This window comes from Poecilia reticulata, chromosome 4 (genome assembly GCF_904066995.2).
Source record: "Poecilia reticulata chromosome 4, P_reticulata-male-v2, whole genome shotgun sequence".
NCBI classification, from domain to species: Eukaryota; Metazoa; Chordata; class Actinopteri; order Cyprinodontiformes; family Poeciliidae; genus Poecilia; species Poecilia reticulata.
The window spans coordinates 21,009,208-21,028,279 of record NC_088833.1 but is presented as its reverse complement, the minus strand read 5'-3'; the positions used below and the strand labels follow the sequence as shown (position 1 = coordinate 21,028,279).

The following is a 19,072-nucleotide window of genomic DNA, read 5'->3' as shown; positions in this document are numbered from 1 at the left end:
CAACGTAGCTCCGAAAACAAAAACAAACATAATGAATCATAAATTCCCTAAAAGGATTCTGTGTTTGATTGTTTGGCCACAGAGTCAATAAAATATACTGCAAAAAAAATAATTAAATAAAACAAAGAGCTTCACCATCATCATTGGCCTAAAGGAACAATGTAAACCTAAGCCAAATTACTGCAGTTAAACTAAAGACTGATTTAAAAATTATTTCAAGTTCCAAAATGAACCAAATCACCAGTTTTTACTTTAAGTGGCATCCAAATTACAGTCGAAAGTTTGATTCCAGCTGGCTGAGACGACGGCGGAGCGATCCCGTCACAGAGTCTCTCTGAGTTTGATGACGAGACATTTCACGGACTGAAGAAAGACACCAGTCATTTAGAAAACACAAGTTGTAGTCAATGAAACCGTCTGTGTCTTAAGAAAATGTGTTTGTGGAACCTTTCAAACTGACTGGCACCCCTGGCAAAGACGAGAGGAATCTAACCTTTCGTTTAGGCGAACTTACACACTAGAAAATATTTAGAATATTGTGAAATAATTTTTTTTTTTTACTAAACTCACTGCTGCCATATGTGCTGCTCATATCCCCTCTTTTGGCACCTGTACAGTCTCTCCAGGTTATCCACAGTTTTGGGTCAGCTCTTAAGTTTTCTTCTTCTCAGCTCACCAAACAGGTTTTCCCGTATGATTAAGGCCTGTGGAGTGAGTTGGATCTGACTGGTGATTTGTATCCGTTTAGATTTGAACATATGATTTCCACCATTACTGTGTGGGACGCAATCTAACGAGGTTCCCACAAACTACAGTTGTTTTTTTCACGCTGGGAATGGGAAACTAAGTACTCCAAAAATATTAAATGATGTCCCTCAGATCAACTTTAACTCACACAGTCCCAGGAGGATGGAAATAATTGAAACCAAATCCCTTTTCTTTTTTTTTTTAACAAAATGAGTCTTTTGACCCCCAACAGCAAGTGTTATGCAAAGGTTTCCACAAATATTAACCCATTTCCCAAATTACCAGAAAATGTCTTTTCCTGGTTGTCGTTCAGACTTTCCCTTCCCATCCTCTTCACCAAGCATACTGGTAAAATAAACTTAGATCGTTTGCTGCAGCCTTAATTTAAGTTTTTAATTATTGTTGTTGGGAAGCCATTTTCCTGTAGCATTTCAGTCATTCAGTAGCGACTGACAATGAATGCACATCTGTCTTCACTAACCCACATGTTTTTCAGTGTTACCCAATTTGAAGAGTCATATTTAAATATCAGGGAAAGGAAAAAAACTGGGTCTGTTGCAATGTGGGATACATCAGCTTAAATTAAAGGTTAGATTTTCTAAAAATAACAGCCTAATTTAAGTTGAGCCTTTTTTCCCCCTTCCCCATCTTCATTAGGGTGCCATAAAGTGTGCAGGCCACTGCAGTTCAAGTGTGTGTGAAGGGCGTGTAACACCTGAGCTACACTGGACCCTTTTCAGCCAGAGTTATTGACCTGTTTGAGTTTAGTGATCTGTTAGCATCTCACATCAGGTTCTAATGTTTGCTTAAAACGGACAAAAAGAGCAATAAATACTATGGCTGTAGAGGTGCTCTCTTCCTCTGCAATCATTTACTGCATGGGTGTGGCCGGTGTGGCAGTAAACGGTTACTGGTTGTCAAACTGGTCCTTCATGAACGCAATCAGTCCGTCCGTTTCCTGTAGACGTGGCAGCCAGGACATCTCTGCCACAGTAAAGAGAGGAAAGGAAAAAAAACACACACTCTTGTGTTTTCTCCTCCCCCCCCCACACAAGAAAAAAATCGCTTCTCCTTCAGAAGTGAGGCACTTTCGGTGCGAGACCAACCACAGTGTTGTGCTTGCATTTCTGTCCTCTGATCACAATATGTGATGAAGACCTCCTTCCCCTCCCCCTTCATCCCTCCTTTTTTTCTGTCCCCTCAGCGCTCTCGTCTGTCCTTCCTCCTCTCCGCCGTCTTGAGGCTTCAACTGGACCTCCTGAAGCCACCATAGAGTCAGCTTAAGCCCTGCTGGGGTTGGCAGGCGGCTTGCCTTCGTAGCCGTACAGGAAAGTGGCGGTGATGACCAAAACTGCCCCGAGGAAGAACACGCTGTGGAAACGAAACAATGAGCTCCGGAAACCATAAGAAAAAACATCCATATACACGAAGAAAAAAAAATACAGGTTCTTCTACCTTGAGGGGTCAAAGTCCTGCAGCAGGAAGTAGGATATAAGAGTGGACAGGATGATGGAGAGTGACGTGGCGAAACCTTTTAGGATGTTGTCCGCATACTTGATGACCGCTGCTATGACCAGACCACCCAGCGCCTGGAGAAACAACAAACACACAGATGCAGATGGACGAAGGCGCGACCTGAAGGGGCCCGATGAGCCGCTTTCAGCAGAACTGGATGGCTGCTGGTGGGGAAATGACATCGGATCCCGTGGTAGTGGAGGAGGAGTTACCTGCAGGGCTACGACCGTCCAGGTGATCGTGTTGTATCCCTGAAACATCCCAGACTCTCTCACCCGCTCCCCGTCGTATGCTAGCATGCCAAAGAGGCCAAACACAAAGCCGAACATTCCTGGAAGGAGAAACACACACACATAAATAAATAAAACGGGATAACCCAAACAGAACAACACAAAACACACCAGCTGCTAAAACAGCATAAATACAGCAGTCCACATTTCACAGGAAGTGTGAATGTGGTAGATCTGCTCTAATAGGTTGCTTCTGGGCTCTTTACTGTAGCTGCTAGCGCCCCCACTGTTCAACTTGTAGTGGGATTTTTTTTCTAAACGTAAAATTTAAAAATAATTGTAGTATCCGCTGAGGAGGACTCTCAATAATCTAATGGTTTAAAAGAAAATACAGAAACTCTTTAATAAGACCTAAAATATTCTCAGTTGAACAGGTTTGTCTGGTGCAAGATTTAGTTTAACTTGTCTGCAATGGTTATCAATGGTTGTAATAATCCCCAGCACACCAGTTTCAACAAATATTATAGAAGTGTATGAAAACAGAAGCACAGATTGGGAGAATTTATTTTTAAGGGAAACTGTTAAGAAGATGTGCGCAGCATGTAATTAAGATTGTATAAAGAAAATTGCAAATTCCTAAAAAGTAGAGTTTGAGACAGAAGATAAACTGCATCGGGTTCAGACAAAAAAAAAATTCCATGCCGAAAATCAGGAAAAACAAGTCTTTTTATGGGGAATGTTCAAAGTAAAGCTCTGTATGTTGTAGCGCCCCCTAGTGTTGCATGCTTCCCAAATTGGTAGGTCACCAGTTCAGGATAAACAATCCAGTTTGAGAATGTTTGTCCGAATAATTCAGCTAGCTAGCAACAATGTGTTTGCGCAGACTTCATTTTCAAATAACACAACATAAAACAATTTCTCTAAAAAAAAGACAGTTAAAGTCATATCTTAATCAGGCTTAATTTTTGGCCTTCACAGTTTTAGCAGTGCTGTAATTTATAGTTCAGGAGTTTTAAACTCTAGAATTGGGTTAACCTAATGACTAAAGAAGCTCATTTAAATTACCTTGAGGTTCAAGGACTGTCTCAAGACTCTTAGCAGTTTAGGCTTTTGTATGAGTTTTAAAGAAAAGAATGATGTAAAAAAAATAAATAAATAAATTGCAATAATTTTTATATCACTGCACATACCAGAGGCTGTGGACCTTAACTGTTGATGGCTGCTTAAAGCGCTTAAGTGTAAATATCGTAAACAAGATTTGCCTGTAGAATTATGAGTTAGCATAGCTTAGCTCGAGTCAAAATAAGCAGGTTAGCTTCAACAACCTTAAGGTCGGCTCTCAAATGTTTAACGCAGGTGAAAAAAAAAAAGCTTTGAGCTCGCAGGAGGAGTCACAGGAGACCGAGCACATGCCTCACATGTTCCAAGGTAAAAATAAACCCAAACAGGAACATTTGTCTGAACAGAAATTCACAGGAGGGAGGGAAAACCCAGCTGCCTCTGTTCTCGCTCTGGAAACACCGGCACACGCAACGCCACGCAGTAACACCCCCAAACCCGACGTCTCCCGTTGACCACTGACCGAGCTGAATGTTGCGGACCCACACGCTCTGTTTGCTCTCCTTCAGGATCTTCTCAAAGTAGACGCCGGCAAAGCCGCTGGAGCAGCACGCCACCAGGACCGCCGTGACCCCGACGAACTGGGAGCCTGTGGAGCGGGCCTCCTTCTCTGGGGCCGCCGCAGACTCAGAGGGCCACTGTGAGGGGCAAGAACGGAAAACATTTTGATCTTCAGCATCAGTTTAGTAAGTTAATAATAGGAACACCGAGAACTCGTGTCAAAGTGGGTCAAACATGTGGCTTTGCATCCGAGATGATGTTCACTTCAGCATTAGCTTAAGAAACGTTCGATCCATTCAAATGGATGGATGAAGAGCAGGAGTTTTATTCTTTGTTATGATACCAAACTGGGCTGCCATTAATTTATTGCAGGGTTTGTAAATATTGAAAACTACACCAGGGGAATTTGTAGAAAACAAGGTCATCACAAAAAACATATCCACGTGTAATCTAAAACTTTTATTTAAATTTCCTACTTTGAATACCAAAGCAGACGGATTCACTCGCTGGCTCAGTAACAGAGTTGGCCCGAGTACGCCTTATGTTCATCTCGGGCAAACTTCTGTTTTCATTTGAATTTTTGCAAGCTGACAAGTTGAGCTGACAGGTTTGCAGACGGTAGAGAACGACCTTGTTTTCTGACAGCAAGCGAAAAACGGAGAAGGGAAAAACCCACCAATGCAAATAATCACGTGTTAAACTTAGCTGGTTGACTTTTAGTAACACCGTGCCAACACGAAGAGAGAAGAGAAGACTTAAACAGCCCTGAATGAGTCATAACTCTGTGCTTTTGGATCAACTATGATACCACATATATAACTCAATTTTTTTAAAAAAGGGCTCAAACTCTAGTCATTAATATTCGCAGTCAGGTCTGTAGATTTATAACACTAGGTGTCTGAAATCCATACGCTGGCATCTTCACGGTTTTGCTGAGTTGTGAGAAAATTGTTCTTGTGCTCTTTGTGCTGCCGTCAGCTGGAAAAAAGGTGGCAACACACAAAAAGGGAAAGGACGAGCCGCGGTGGTGCAGAGAGACGAAATAAAAATGGAATTTGTTTAATAGGCCGAAAGCTTCGTTTTAGATACAAATATCATTTGCTTGAATTGCAGGATTAGACGTAATATCCAGGCAGTCGCATTAAAAAACCACAATGCGAACGGAAGAGAAACTGAAAACAAGGCAGTTGCTCCGTTTAGTGTTTTCTTTTATTTTCCTTCTCCGAATCTGGAATCTGCTGCCAAACGTAAGCAGAGTAAAACCTTGAAGTGAAGAGCTGAGACAGATTAGAGACAAAACTGTTGTTTAGAGATTTATAGAGAATGTTAAAAGCGGAAATATTATCAGTAGACAATGACACAGAAATATCCATCCTGTATTTTTAAACAAATATCAGTCGATTTAAGAACCGCAGCCTTGAAACGTGTTCGGCTGATTGTGACTTTGTTGTTACAGTGGGTCCAGGCAGTTCTTACACTACTTAAAAGTTTTTTTTTGTTTCTTTAAACGGAGCCACATTTGTTAAAGAAATATATTTGTTGGCTAATATGCATGATTCTGCTAGTGATTCTTGATTTTTTTTTTTTTAAATCATTGGATTGTATTGAAATTTGAAGCCAGAAGACATTTTTGGCAATTCTAAATTTCTCATTTAACAAGCAGGGGAGACGCAACCAGTTCCTGGAAGCACCTCGTTATTCTGGTCGGACACTGCTGTGGGACACCGTCCTGTTCTTCACCCAAGCATTTGTCACAAATCAGCCATCTTGGTTGTGTCGACAGTTTTAGGCTGTTTGGCTCCAATAACAACAAAACCCTGTTATCCAAGTGACGAAGAGGAAGGATCACTTACTCATATCAGCTGCTCATACCACAACTTATGAATACCGACACTCTTAAAAGGAAATACATAGCTATAAGGTGTATTACCAGTTAGCATCGTTACGACAAAGCAAAGCAAAACACGAAGACCAAGGACATTTTCATTTACTCTTTGCAATTGATTTAGTAACATTTTTTTCAACCGGTGGCACAATAAGACTTCCAGCTCTGAAATTTCAGAGCCATCACTCCAAAACTAGTAAAGACAGCAACAACGAAGCCACTGCCTGGCTTCAGTTAAAGGACTTTATCTCTGACATCTTAAACTGAAGCAATATTGTTCTGGTTCATTCGAACAAACTAAAACCAAACAATGTACCTCACCTGCACGAGAGCCACTCCGCCCATCAGGATCAGCAAGGAGAGCCACTGGTAGATCCCCAGCCTCCGGCCAAGCATGGAGACAGAGAACAGGGCCGTGGTCAGGATCTTCAGCTGGTACGTCACCTGAGGTTAAAAAAAAAAAAGAAAGAAAGAGGGAAATGTATTTAATCTAAAAGCACAGATTCGTCAGTCACTCCCATGGTCCTCTGGGCGTACCTGATATGTGGCGGCGTCCAGGTTGGACAGGGCGACGTACAGCAGGTTGTTCTGCAGCGTGTAGATCCCCGAGGGGATGGCCAGCTTCAGCGTCTCCACGGGTTTATGGAGGATTTCCTGACGCAGGATGCTGTTCAGAGCTCGCATGCTGTAACCTGCAGCAGAGCAGGGAGAGCCGTTAAAATGTCTGTATGCGGGGACAGAGCAAAAGAGGCAAGTGGAGTTTGCTTGCCCTCACATGAGTCCAGCAACAATGAAAGCACAGCTTGGTGAAGTCTGAGTCTTTCCTTTCCAAATTGTTTTAATTGTTCGCAGACGTCAAGGTTAAACTTGGTGTATGTTTGGTCTAAAATAGCTGTTCTCAACGTGGGCGTTACCGCCCCCCATAGGGCGTTCAGAGGACGGCAGGGGGCGCTGGGGTGTCTTTGGGGGGCGTTTGGTCGAAGGTAAACTTTTCACCTTAAATGCACAACAATACCAGTTTAGACTTTGAGCAACTTGGTAAAACTGTATTGTGTAACATTAAATCATGCTTGGCTGCAACTGTATCTTCTTCTATTCAGTGTTTGTTAGCTTCTGTTAGCTTCTTGGCGCAGCTCCGTTCTCCTGCTACTGGTAGCTAAAATCACGATACCCTCACTGTGTCCCTCTGAAAAATGAACCCATTTAAATAAAGAAATCCCCCCATGAGTGATACCACGATAGAGAGCGTTCATTTTATAGCGTTAACACGGATCTGTAAGTGGTCCGGTATGAAACGGGGGTGATAGAACAACACAGCACTTTTAAATTTCAATAATCAGAATGCAGAAATTGTTTCGGTTGTTTTAAAAGGTTTAAGGTTTCTTTTTCCCATCGATACGCTTCCCGACCGCCCTGCACCTTAGGGGCTTAAAAAAAAAGACGAGCACATTGCGCAAAACTCTGAAACAGGAAAAGCGGGACTTAAAACGGAGCTACGAACTAGATGTGAATTATGACATAAAAACAGAGAATCCGACGCTGAACAGTGAAAAATCAACACGTAATGTGAAAAATCAACACATGATGTGAAACACATGACGATTAGGCGGCGCAGCAGGTGATGAGTGAATATTACCAAGCGTCAATAAACGATAAAATAAATCTAGCAACAGGAAAGAAACTAAAGTGGACACAGCAATAAACCAAGAGAGGATAATACTAATCAAATGAAACTAAATGGAAATGAATGAAGAATAAACTAAGAAACTAAACTAAATACAGAGGAATAAACTGGTATGACAAGACCTTTAAAGCAATAATTCATACAGAGGACAGAATGGCAAGAATAAACAGACACTATTTCCAGATAAAAGGTAAAATAATATTGTTGAAATGTCTTGGGTTTGTTGAAACCACATATAATACTGAGAATAAATATATCTTACAGACCATAACAGTAAAGAACTTATCACTTATTTATGTGTTTAATTAGATTTGATATATTTATTTCTTCAATATTATTTTTCATGTCAGTGTTAATGTCATGAGGCTGATGACTCCATGACACTTTCAATTTGACTCATTAGGATTTGATTAAGAACCAGATTTGTTCTTTGTCATTTCTGTCCAGTAAAACTATTAATCTATAAATCAATAGACAGGTCTATATAAATATATAATCCATGTTTCTGTCTCATGGCATTAAAAGGATCTGGAACTTTTGTTTTTCCACTGAAAGCTCTGGTTTGCACAATAAATGCCATGTGGGTGAAGTTTGATGGATGATACTCTGATGTCCCATTCTCCTGAAGGCAGCACAGAGCTGCACCACCAGAAACTGACAAACACTGAAGAAAAGAAGAGCTATGATTAATGTAGTTACAGTTCTATCCATGTTTTAATGCTGCAGTCATTTTGCAAATAGTTCAAAGTTTAAACTGGCATGTTGAACATCTTTTATCGGGTCATTTTGTGGAATATTTAACAACTAGAAAATGGCACAAAATAAGAATATTTTTTCCACTCTGATTGGCTGCTGTTACGCCTACAGATTTTAACTTGAATGTTCATTGCATTTTTCGTAGACACCTGTGAAAATAATTTCTATTCCCATAAATTTTTTGATCTCTGTGAAATTATTTTTGATGATACAGAAACAAGCATAAAAATCAAAACATCTACAATAGTGATAGTAATATCAACAATTAGGCCTGTCGCTATAAACGATAAATCAATTAATCGCACGATAAATTAAACCTATTGACCTCATTTTAATTATCGGCTTTATCGTCTCTTCCTGCCTTTTATTCTGTTGATGACACTGAATGAAAAAAAGCTCAACTCCAGTGCTCTCCACTGACCCTCCCTTCCTCATTTCCTAAGTGTAAAGTCCAGCGCACACGACACAAGTTATCGGCCGACTGTCGGCCCATTTTCACAACCTGAGAGACCACACATTAGCCGACAGAAATCCTAGATATAATTGTGTGGTGTCCAGCCACACAGCCATTATTTTGGACTTGTAGCGAAAAATAATGGCTACAAGTCCAGTTAACTAATTTTAAAATCAGGCATTAATCAATGCTTTACTAGAATCTACCTGTGACGCATGTGGCTAGAGTCAGCATAAAGTCCTGACTGAATGAAAATCATTATAACCTATTTATGTCACGTTAACGAAGAACAGCTGAAAAGTTACCGGGTAGCAATTTGGCTCCAACGCCCCCTCTTGTCATTTCTACATTATTTGCAGGAAACGTTAAATAAATATTAATGTTGTTTCCACATATCATCTCCGATGTCCGCTGGACTTCGGGTTGCGCCGTGTCAGCTGTTTTGGATTCCCCTTTGTAATTTTCCCTCAGAAAGCTCGGAGGAGAATCCGCGCTTTCTGATTGGCTACCTGTCACATTCAACAGGCTGCGTTAAGCTCCCAGTCGGGGAAAACCCCCGATTTAGATCGAAGCGGCCACGACGATCTATATCACACCACAGCATGATCGGTTACGAAATCACCCGCGACAATCTCAGATCGGCCAACGATCTAAGATTGTCATAAGGGGAAAATAGGGGCAAAAAACCGTGTAGTGTGAACTACTGCATTAGGTAGTCGGATGTGCTCATCTTCTCCATTTAAATCTAGTGATTACTGAAGGGCAATATAGTATACAGACTTCATAGTGCAGAGGCACTCTTTTGGTTGAATGCAGTATTTATTTCCACTTTGGCTTTATGTTGTTTAGTTTTTATTCAAGTACGTTTTTTGTTAATGGAGACTAAGAATCCTTTTTATTTTTGTTTTTGGTTGTTTTGTTTATTTAGTTTATTAGTTCCAGTGTTATGTGTTCTTTTGAAAATAAAGTGTATCCATCTATGGCAGGAAATGGCATGCTTTATTAGTCATTTCCATTAAATCAGTGTCAAAAGGTCTTGAAACAATATTATCGTTTATCGCAATAATTTTTTAGACAATTATTCGTCCAGCAAAATTTGTTATCGTGACAGGCCTATTAATAATAAAATAATAGTCAGAGAAAAGTAACCTATAAATTCTTTGGTGGGGGGCGGTGAGGGACCTGGATAAAGGCTAGGGGGGCGCTGGCCCAAAAAAGGTTGAGAAACACTGGTCTAAAAGTTAAAAGATTTAGAAGCTTATTAAAAGTCTTAACCTAATTGAGACGAGAACGACAAGCTGGGAACGAGCTAGGGAGCTCTCGATCGCCGACAGCGTCTTCAACAGATGAGCTCCTCAAATCACACATGTTGCTATATGTTAACATCGACCATGCACACCTGCGTAAGGAAATAAATGCTATTTTATTCTGTTTTCTGTGTTATGATGGAAACTGAGTTCACTTCAAATCGGGGACTGTAGCAGCTCTGGTTGGAGGTTTTGATTCATGCTTAATGGCTGACATTTTCTTTTTTATGCAAAACAAAAACTTAATTTTTAGTGACATCTAGAAACCGTCTGCTTATCGGTGCGAAGACTGCACACCTCACAATTCTAACAACATCCAGGAAGTATGATAAAAATGTTAAAGTTGCATCATAATTACCGTTACTCTCTCACATTTTGCATTTTCAAGTCTTCAGCAAACAAAAATATATACTGCTCAAAAAAATAAAGGGAACACTTTAGTGTTCACTTAAATGTTAAAGTGTTCCCTTTATTTTTTTGAGCAGTGTACATATTTTCCAAACACTGTCATTACCAAAATGTCACCAGTTCAAAAAGATTCAGTGCAAAAAAACACAAAATTATTAGACCAAAAGTATCTTTGGTCTAATTTCTAGAGCAAATATACACTTAAAACAAGACAAAACCAACTTACAGGAAATATGAGTTCGCTTTAAATGAGTAATTCCTTAATATTGATTGAAAAAGTTTTGTGTTTTTACAAATAGAAATGTCGATGTGTTAGTATCTAGGGGCCCTGGATTAAAATCTGCCTAGGGCCCCAAAAAGACTACAACATCTGCCCTGTGTGACACTGACTGATGTCAGAACAGGTTCCAGTAAGGTGGATATGGTCCCCAAATCAAGGACTAGGTAGGACCCTAAACCTCCTGGGATCGGCCCTGTTAGGACCAGTACTTCTATGCTGGTGGAGCCCTCTGAACACCCCACTCACTGTGCTCCTTGAAAACGAGCAGCACACAGGCGAGGATCTTCATGACCTCGGCCACCACCACGGCTGAGGACGCCAGGTACCGCGGGCCCTCGGCCTGGAGGGTGCGGGAGTATCGCATCGTGAGCACCAGCGAGGTGGTCTGGAATACCAGCACGCCCAGGGAGAGGTACTTCAGCCGGGCTGAAGCCATGGTGGGAACCTGAGGAAAAACCGGACAGTCAGACTGACGTGGAGGACGACGTGGAACCAGAGACAGGTGAGCAACAGACAGGTGAGCTCACCTTTTCCTTTACCGTCAGCCCTTCAGGTTCCCCTCAGCATGAAGTGGATTCCTCTCCTGGAAGTTGTTACCTCAGTTCGGTTCGGATTGTCTCTTTGAGGCAGACAGAGGGACAGTGGAGGATAATCCCAGCTGTCAAAACAGCAGCTCCTCTCCCGTCCGTTCGTCCGTCCCTTTATGTCCGGTGAATCTCCTCCAGGCTCTCCGCACCGACCGTCGGGAAGCTCCGAGCCATTACGGTTCAACCACGCTTCAGAAGAGACGCGCACAACCCGCAGGAAAGCACTTCACTGGAGGAATCTCATGCCTCTGAAGGTCCTGGATCACTTCCTTGTTCACGTCTCTTCCTTGTTTTTTTTTTTTTTTCCTTAACGACTGACTGCTGCATATTGCGCCACCTGCTGGTTCGAGTCTAAACGCGTGGTCGAATAATCCGTAAGGTGGGTTTATTTAGGAAATACTAACTCACACTATTTGTAAAATAAAATCAAAATGATTAAAATTAAATTTCACACAGTGAAATTACAGACGGCGCTAATTATTTACAAAGTCTAAAAGAAACAAAAATTGCTCAAGTTTAAGGAGCAAATTTGCAAGTTAAGGAGGAAATCACTGTTTAAAATGTGCAATATCAGAACTACTATAAAAAACGTATTGTGTATCAGTAAGTGGAGTCATACCGTGGAATAATTTCAATATTGAACTAGACAGTGTCCAAAAATAATTGTCTATAAACATATGATTATTGCCGGATATAGTATTTAACATTACTATTCAATTATTGTTGGTGTTTTTGTTGTTAATAGCCTACTAGTTTTTTGCGCAATTTAAAGAAATAATGATTGTTCATCCACTAATTTTAATCATGCTGAATTTGTTGTACATGTTGGAAAAAAAAAAAAAACATTTAGGAAATTGAGATTCAATGACATAAAAGTAATATGCCATATTTGTAGGCCTTTTGATTCTATATATGACTCTACTTATTTATCTACAGGAAAAGTTTATTTTTATTTAGTCACAGTATCAAAAACACACTACATATCTAATATACTATTAAATACACAAATGGACTCTATTCAACTTCTGAAGGGAACTGGATGTTTTAGGAGCTTCGGAGAAAAGTGGGCACAGTTGAAACCAGAAGTTTACATGCACATTTACGTATAGGTCTCTGACTAAGTCTTTCTCTTGTTATCCATTTTCCCCTGGGCATATTTCCGTTTTTTTGTTTTTTCCCACCCAAAATTTTTTTTTATATGAGACAAAGACAACCTAAGGTAAATTTGAAAACTGTTTTGCATTGAAAAGGTTTTCAAACATAAACAGAGTCCATATGGACATCATGAAACCTTGTTTCATTTTTTTTTTGTAGATATTTCAATGTGAACTTATTGGTGAACTTTGGATTACTGTCCTGCTGTATTACCCAAGTTTGTTTGAGCTTAAGGTCACGAACGGACGGCCAGATGTCTAATCCTGGATTTTCTGGCAGAGAGCAGAACTCATGGTTTCCTCAGCTTACAGCAACATGTCCAGGTTCTGAACCGGTTCTGTTCTGGTGCGTAGCAGCCGCACCAGAACATCACAATACCACCATCATGTTGTTTTTCTCCTGAAACACCGGGAACATCTAGTTTTACTCCAGATGTAACAAGACACACACTTTCGTAAAAGTTTCACTTTTGTGTCACTAGTGCACAGAATATTTTCTCAAAATAATTGGGGATTATCGAGATGTCTTTTTGAGTCTCATATGCCCAAGAAATATTTTTAAAAGGTTCAAATTCAATTCAAAAACACGTTATGTTAGCATGTTGTGTTGCTTTTTGAGACCTTTTAGCCTACTTCATGTTTTCAAACAAGTTCCACATTATTCAAGTCTTTCAGGTTCTACAGGTGTGACAGTAATCAGGTCTGAGCTCTGCTAGTGATATTAAACAAAAGCTTTCTCAAAATGGTGCTTAATCACAGTTCTTGATTAAACACGGCATAAGATGAGTGACGCTTCATTAACCCTTAATAAATGAGTTGATCATCTGGAAGCCGTCTTAGTATTTTATTATGTTTGTTTGTTGATGTGAGCCATTTAAGTGACATCACACGTTTAGGGAACAGCAGCAGAATATGTACTTTATAGTTATGCACTATTTTGTGTTGGTGTGTCACATAAAATCCCAATAAAAGTGTAAACGTGAATACTTCTGCGATAGGCTATAGAATATTCCAGCTTAGATGAGAAAAATGGGCAAACATGCAGAGGTCTATGAAGATCAGGGCTTTATTTAAGTAAACACATTTGGTTTATTATTGTTTTTTTTTTCTGAACAGATTACTTCCTGAATCGACGTTGGTTCTACCTTTAACAAGCATGGTGACAACTACTTCATACTGCATGGATAACATAGGCTATTTGGTTAACATAAAAAAGAATGGTAAACATACAAAAAAAGATTTTATATACAGAACACAGACAGTCTTGAATAGGTACCAGATGATTATGACTATGAAAAATACAGACTGACATCACATCGTACAGTACATGGGTTTGTGAAACTAAAGAGACTGTGTGTACAGAAACGAAGGCAAAGGTCAGGAATATTGCTGAGCTCGACCTCACTCACGGCGATTCAACGTTTCAGCTGGTGCAGGATGTAAGCGCTCCGTCTCTTACCGTTGAGCAGATGCAAAACTTTTACAAGCTACAAATATATGTACACAGTGAGCATTTTTGGATTAACAAAACACAATTTGGTCTCCCACTCCTTTTTGAAAATAATCAGCGATTTTATGATTGTCTGTGAATATACAGCCCAAACTCACCATCCGCTTTGAGACAAAAAACAACAAAAAACAACAAAAAACTCATCTTTTACTGCTTGTGGTCAGACTTGGTTATGAATCATGACAAACGTTGATTGTAGATAAACAAATCTTATACATTTTTGGAAGACAACTGCTTAGAGGCAGTTTAACGGTAAAAACATACACCTTTGTAACATTCAAAATCATTCAGGAAGTGCAGATATTTATATAAAAAACAGGCACTTTAAGAAGGCAACAACACCACATTTAGCTCAACTAAAACAAGCAGAAATTGCTTTAAGTGTATGTACATTTCTTCTTAGAGAATAATAACAATGGAGACGGCAACGACGGACAAAACCAACGCAAACGGCTTTAAAGCAACAGAATGAATCCCTCTGATACTTCTTAAGAGTGGAAACGGACAAAACATAAATATCTCAACACCTGTTTTTGACTGTAAATCCCCATTTAAAGAACTTCCTGACATAATCGATGTACTTGAACAGACAGAAAATGTAAAACCATGATACAACAAAAGCTAAAAACCTAGCCATTGGCACAATAAACAGGCATAAAAATAAAAAAAACAACAACAAAAAAGAGGAACCAACAAACATTTTTTTTTGTTTTAGTTAATGAAAGCATCAGCTGATTGAGACTCGTTAAATTAAAATATTTAGAGTGAACGGTGTCAACCAGAAGTTAGTATCGGCAAGTTTATAACACTGAAGAACACAAAAAGGTAGCATCTAGCATCTAGTCTCATTTTTCTGTTATTTAAGCAAGAAGAGCTGAACAACTTCTGGTCGATAGTTTTTCTTTGCGATCCCTCGGGAATCGCACAACCAGTTCGTGATGCACCTGGATGCCGTAGCAGTGGTTATTATTGTGCAAATTTGGTTCCAAATGAAGAGGAAGAAGTCTTGGCTGATGAATGTAAATATGTGGAAAAGTTTTTAGAGCCAAGCTTCTGCTCCAGAGAATGTGATTTTAGCGGAAAGTACCAAATTACGCTATACAAACTATATACTGTTGCCTTAGTTGGAAACAGAAGGGGAGGTGGGTGACTAGGATTTTAGAGGACAGAGAGTACAAGAAAGGCACTGGGTGTGTGTTTATGTGTTGAACCAAAGAGTCAGTCTGTTTCTGCCCTCCTCTGGCGCCTTCATGCATACACCTGCATGTTTCCGAGCTGAGGTTGCTGCGCGGGCGGCTGCATCTGCTGCGACGGCGGCTGCATCTGCGCCTGCTCTGGAATGTGTGTGTGGCGTGAAGATGGCAGTGTGTGGTGCGAGTTCCCCAGCGGGGTGGGGCTGGTGGTGACATCGGACCAGTCCGAGTTAGAGTGTGGAGAGGAGGAGGACCAGGGGTCCGGGGATTCGGGGGAGGGGGTGAGGTACGGGTGCTCGTTCTGCGGGTGGGTGGAGCGGCCCGGGGTGGTGCCCTCTGACCCAGCGGGGACATGGCTGTGCTGGGAGGGAGGGGTAGGATATTTATCCACTGGGCTTTGCATGGGCGTGTAGGGCGGCAGCGGTCGAGACTGGCCCTCCATCCCGTTGGAGTGGTTGATGTTGTGGGGATGCTGCAGGGTGTGGGAGGGGCCCTGCACCACGTTCATCTGGTCCGGGTAGATCATCCCCTGGCTGCAGTGGACGTGTCCCGGGACCGGCTGGGTGTGACACAGACTCTGGTTCTGGCTGACTTGTACCTGCCCCGATTGGGGCTGCTTCAGCATGGCTTGGCCCGTTCCCGTGGGGACCATCTGGAAGGTGACGATGGGGGGCAGCGGCTCTCTGATCATGGTGACGTTCATGGGGGTCATCATGGCGCCCTGGCCGTGGCTCATGCCGGGGTGCGCTCCTCTCATGGCGTGCGGGAGGAGACCGAACATGTGACCGTTGTAGCCGTGCTTGCCCACTCCCCCCCAGCCCTGCTGCTGCCCCAGCATGTGGCTGACCGGGGGCAGCATTGCTCTGGAGGTGGGACTGCTCAGGAGGGGAGGGGAGTTGGCGGTGTTGGAGCCTGCGGCGGAAACGTCGCCTGCGTAGGAGTGAGGCGACTCCAGGGAGTCGACAGGCGACATGGTGACCGAGCTCTCTGGAGGAAGTCCTCCTGCTGCCTTTACACCATTAGTGCTGCCTCCACCTGCACCTCCTCCACCCGTCGCAGCCAGACCCGGACCCTCTCCTCCAGCAGGTTTCTTCCTTCTCTTTACTTTCAAGTCTTTAAGCTCCTTTGGCCCCCCACCGACGCCCCCGGACTTCGATCCAGCTCCTCTGCTTCTGCTCTTCTTGCCTTGGGGTCCCGGCCGCATGCCGATGAAGCCTCCACCGTTTGCCCCACACATCACAGAGTTTCCACCTCCACCCATGTGGTTGGCGCCGTTGTGTGGGCTGTGAACCAGGTTGTACTGGTCCAGCAGGCGGACTATGTCATGGTGCATGCGCTCTTGAGCCGTGTCGCGGGGCAGCCGGTCCAGGTGATCGGTGATGTCGCGGTTGGAGTAGTGATCGAGAAGAACCTGAGCCGCCTCAAAGCTGCCTTCTCGTGCTGCGAGGAACAACGGGGTTTCCTCCTGAAACAAACAACGATGCAGCCTGTTAATTTATGTCAGGCTACAATGATCCAACAGAAACACCCCTCAATATTTATACAGTAACAAATGTGTAGAAACAAACTCATCACATGACGATAGATACATTTATCTGTCAGAAAAAAATGGCTTTTAAACCACTTATTGGACAAAACAACACACAAAAAATATAACTATAGTAATAACGACATACCTTATTGTCCTGCATGTCGCGGTTGGCTCCATTCTTCAGAAGCACAAGAGTAGCCTCCACATTGTTAACTGCAGCCGCCCAGTGCAAAGCAGATTTACCTAAACGTTGATAAAAAAAAAAAATGTTCGTTAAATAGATGTTATTTCTTCAGATGAAATTTAAAATCAGATCTCCATTTCTACTCTTTGCTTTTTAAAAATTCAGCCAAAATATGAACAATATGACTCAAAAAGGAGTGTAAATGACCACAATGTTTATAAAATGGCGCAATTCCTCTGCAGTCACATTTTGGTTGATGAAGCTAATGTTGTAGTCCGCCCTGCTCACCTAGAGCAAGCATACCAACAACAACATTATCATTTGCTGTCTTACCGTGGTCGTCTACAGCATTGATGTCAGCGTGGCAGTGGATCAGCTCCTCTACCATCCCCTCCACAGCGAGTCGTGCTGCCAGGATCAGCGGTGTCGTACCGTCGTTCATCCTGGCGTCCAGTTCTGTAGCGCGGTTCCGGATCAGAATCTGGAAAAACAAACATAACGATGCGTGAAGAAAACAAACCTGGGGAAATGTGTCTTGGACTAAACAAAGCTGATACCATAATTAAATACACTACAATTAATAGAATGATACACTAAAATGAGCTTGATCATTTACATTCTGATGATTAATATTTTTTGAAGGGAAATTTTATTTTAAGAGACTTCATAATCTATTTTTTATGGTTTCAATTGTTAGTTTTCATTTTCATTTTATTTGTTATTTTTGGCTGTGATTTACTTTGGATATATTCCAGTTCCAGTGTTATGTGTGTTCCTTATAAAATTAGAGTTTATTTGTCTTGGAGAGGGCGAACTTGTATTATTACACTTTAAAATGGTCTCAAAACAACATTATCATTTATTGAAATAATTTCAGTGATAAATAATACATTTTTTATTGTGACAGGCCTAATGACTGACTTGTACTGTCATTTTTCACTTTTGTTTTGACTTGCAAATACTTCTCCACATTGCAGCCAAACACTGCAGTGTGTTTTATTGGGATATTTTTTGACAAGATCAGTGCATGCGTTTGTGTTGACTCCCCTACTATATCTAGAGAATATAATTAAAATTCAGTGAAACTAATTTCCCTCAGATATCAGCTAAAAAGTAAAAAGAGTCCATCTCTTTCACCAATTCTGAAGCTCTAAATCCAGCTATTAGAGCAACTAAAATAAACTGAATTTTGAGGTTGTAACGTCTCATAATCTAAAAAACTGTTTTTCTTTTTCAGGACTTCTCGTCCCTGTGGTCAGGAAGCTGATTTACCTGAAAGACTCCTTGGGCGTCGGCTGCCACGGAGGCGTGAAGCGGGGTTCTGCCCATATTGTCATGAGCGTTGGGATCTGCTCCGGCGTCCAGCAGTCTCTTGGCGGCGTCGGCCCGGGCGTAGCGGGCGGCCAGGTGGAGAGCGGTTTCGCCTGTGCGGTCGGTCTGAGCCATCAGATTCGCGCCCTGAGCGATCAGATCAGAAATGACACTCGGTCCCGGTTCGTCTCCTCCGCTCTCGTCTTCCTCGTCTCCATGCAGGCTGCAGTCCGGACCTCCACCGTTACGCAGGGACGCCACCATCAGAGGGGTGAAGCCATCTGAGTGAGGAAAGAGAAAATTAAGAACTAAACACACTTGCTCATACTTCATCTTGTAAAATGATAGAATAAGCGGCGTCTCACCAGGTCCTTTGACATTAACATCCAGACAGTCAGCATCTAAGTCAGCCTGGGGAGGAGTGAGAGTGATGTCTGCAGCTTTGTGATGCTGCAGGGTCCACTCTCTACGGTCGATACCTCCATCCATTGGGATGGAAAGCAGAGGCTTGTCTTCAGTCTGGGAAAAATAAAAAAATAAAAAGCTTAAAAAAAAAAAACATCCCTTAACCATCGACGAACCGTTACGCAAGCGTTATCATCCACATACTCTTGGTTTTTTGGATGGAGTTTCATCATCGAGCCATCTCTGACTCTGACCTCCATCAACCATGCTTCCATCATGGGTCTTGAAATTCCTAACACAAGATGAAAACA

At 41.8% G+C, this 19,072-nt stretch overlaps 2 protein-coding genes across 2 annotated transcripts in view; both read right to left on the bottom strand.

Moving 5' to 3' along the window:
• Positions 1 to 262: 262 nt before the first annotated feature.
• Positions 263 to 11,777, bottom strand: slc35a3a (solute carrier family 35 member A3a). The gene is made up of 8 exons (XM_008407102.2): positions 11,414 to 11,777; positions 11,133 to 11,331; positions 6,535 to 6,689; positions 6,319 to 6,441; positions 4,075 to 4,249; positions 2,475 to 2,593; positions 2,203 to 2,336; positions 263 to 2,118 (listed from the first exon to the last, which is right to left on the bottom strand). The coding sequence occupies exons 2-8, from the start codon at positions 11,320 to 11,322 to the stop codon at positions 2,028 to 2,030; spliced, it is 987 nt and encodes a 328-aa protein (XP_008405324.1). The 5' UTR covers positions 11,323 to 11,331; positions 11,414 to 11,777; the 3' UTR covers positions 263 to 2,027.
• A 1,898-nt stretch (positions 11,778 to 13,675) lies between these two features.
• Positions 13,676 to 19,072, bottom strand: part of notch2 (notch receptor 2) — a 50,462-nt gene continuing 45,065 nt past the window's right edge. Inside the window, 7 exon segments of the mRNA XM_008407101.3 lie at positions 13,676 to 15,513; positions 15,515 to 16,795; positions 17,007 to 17,104; positions 17,379 to 17,526; positions 18,318 to 18,637; positions 18,722 to 18,875; positions 18,966 to 19,053. Of these exon segments, the coding sequence (XP_008405323.2) occupies positions 15,229 to 15,513; positions 15,515 to 16,795; positions 17,007 to 17,104; positions 17,379 to 17,526; positions 18,318 to 18,637; positions 18,722 to 18,875; positions 18,966 to 19,053 (2,374 nt within the window). The 3' untranslated portion in view covers positions 13,676 to 15,228.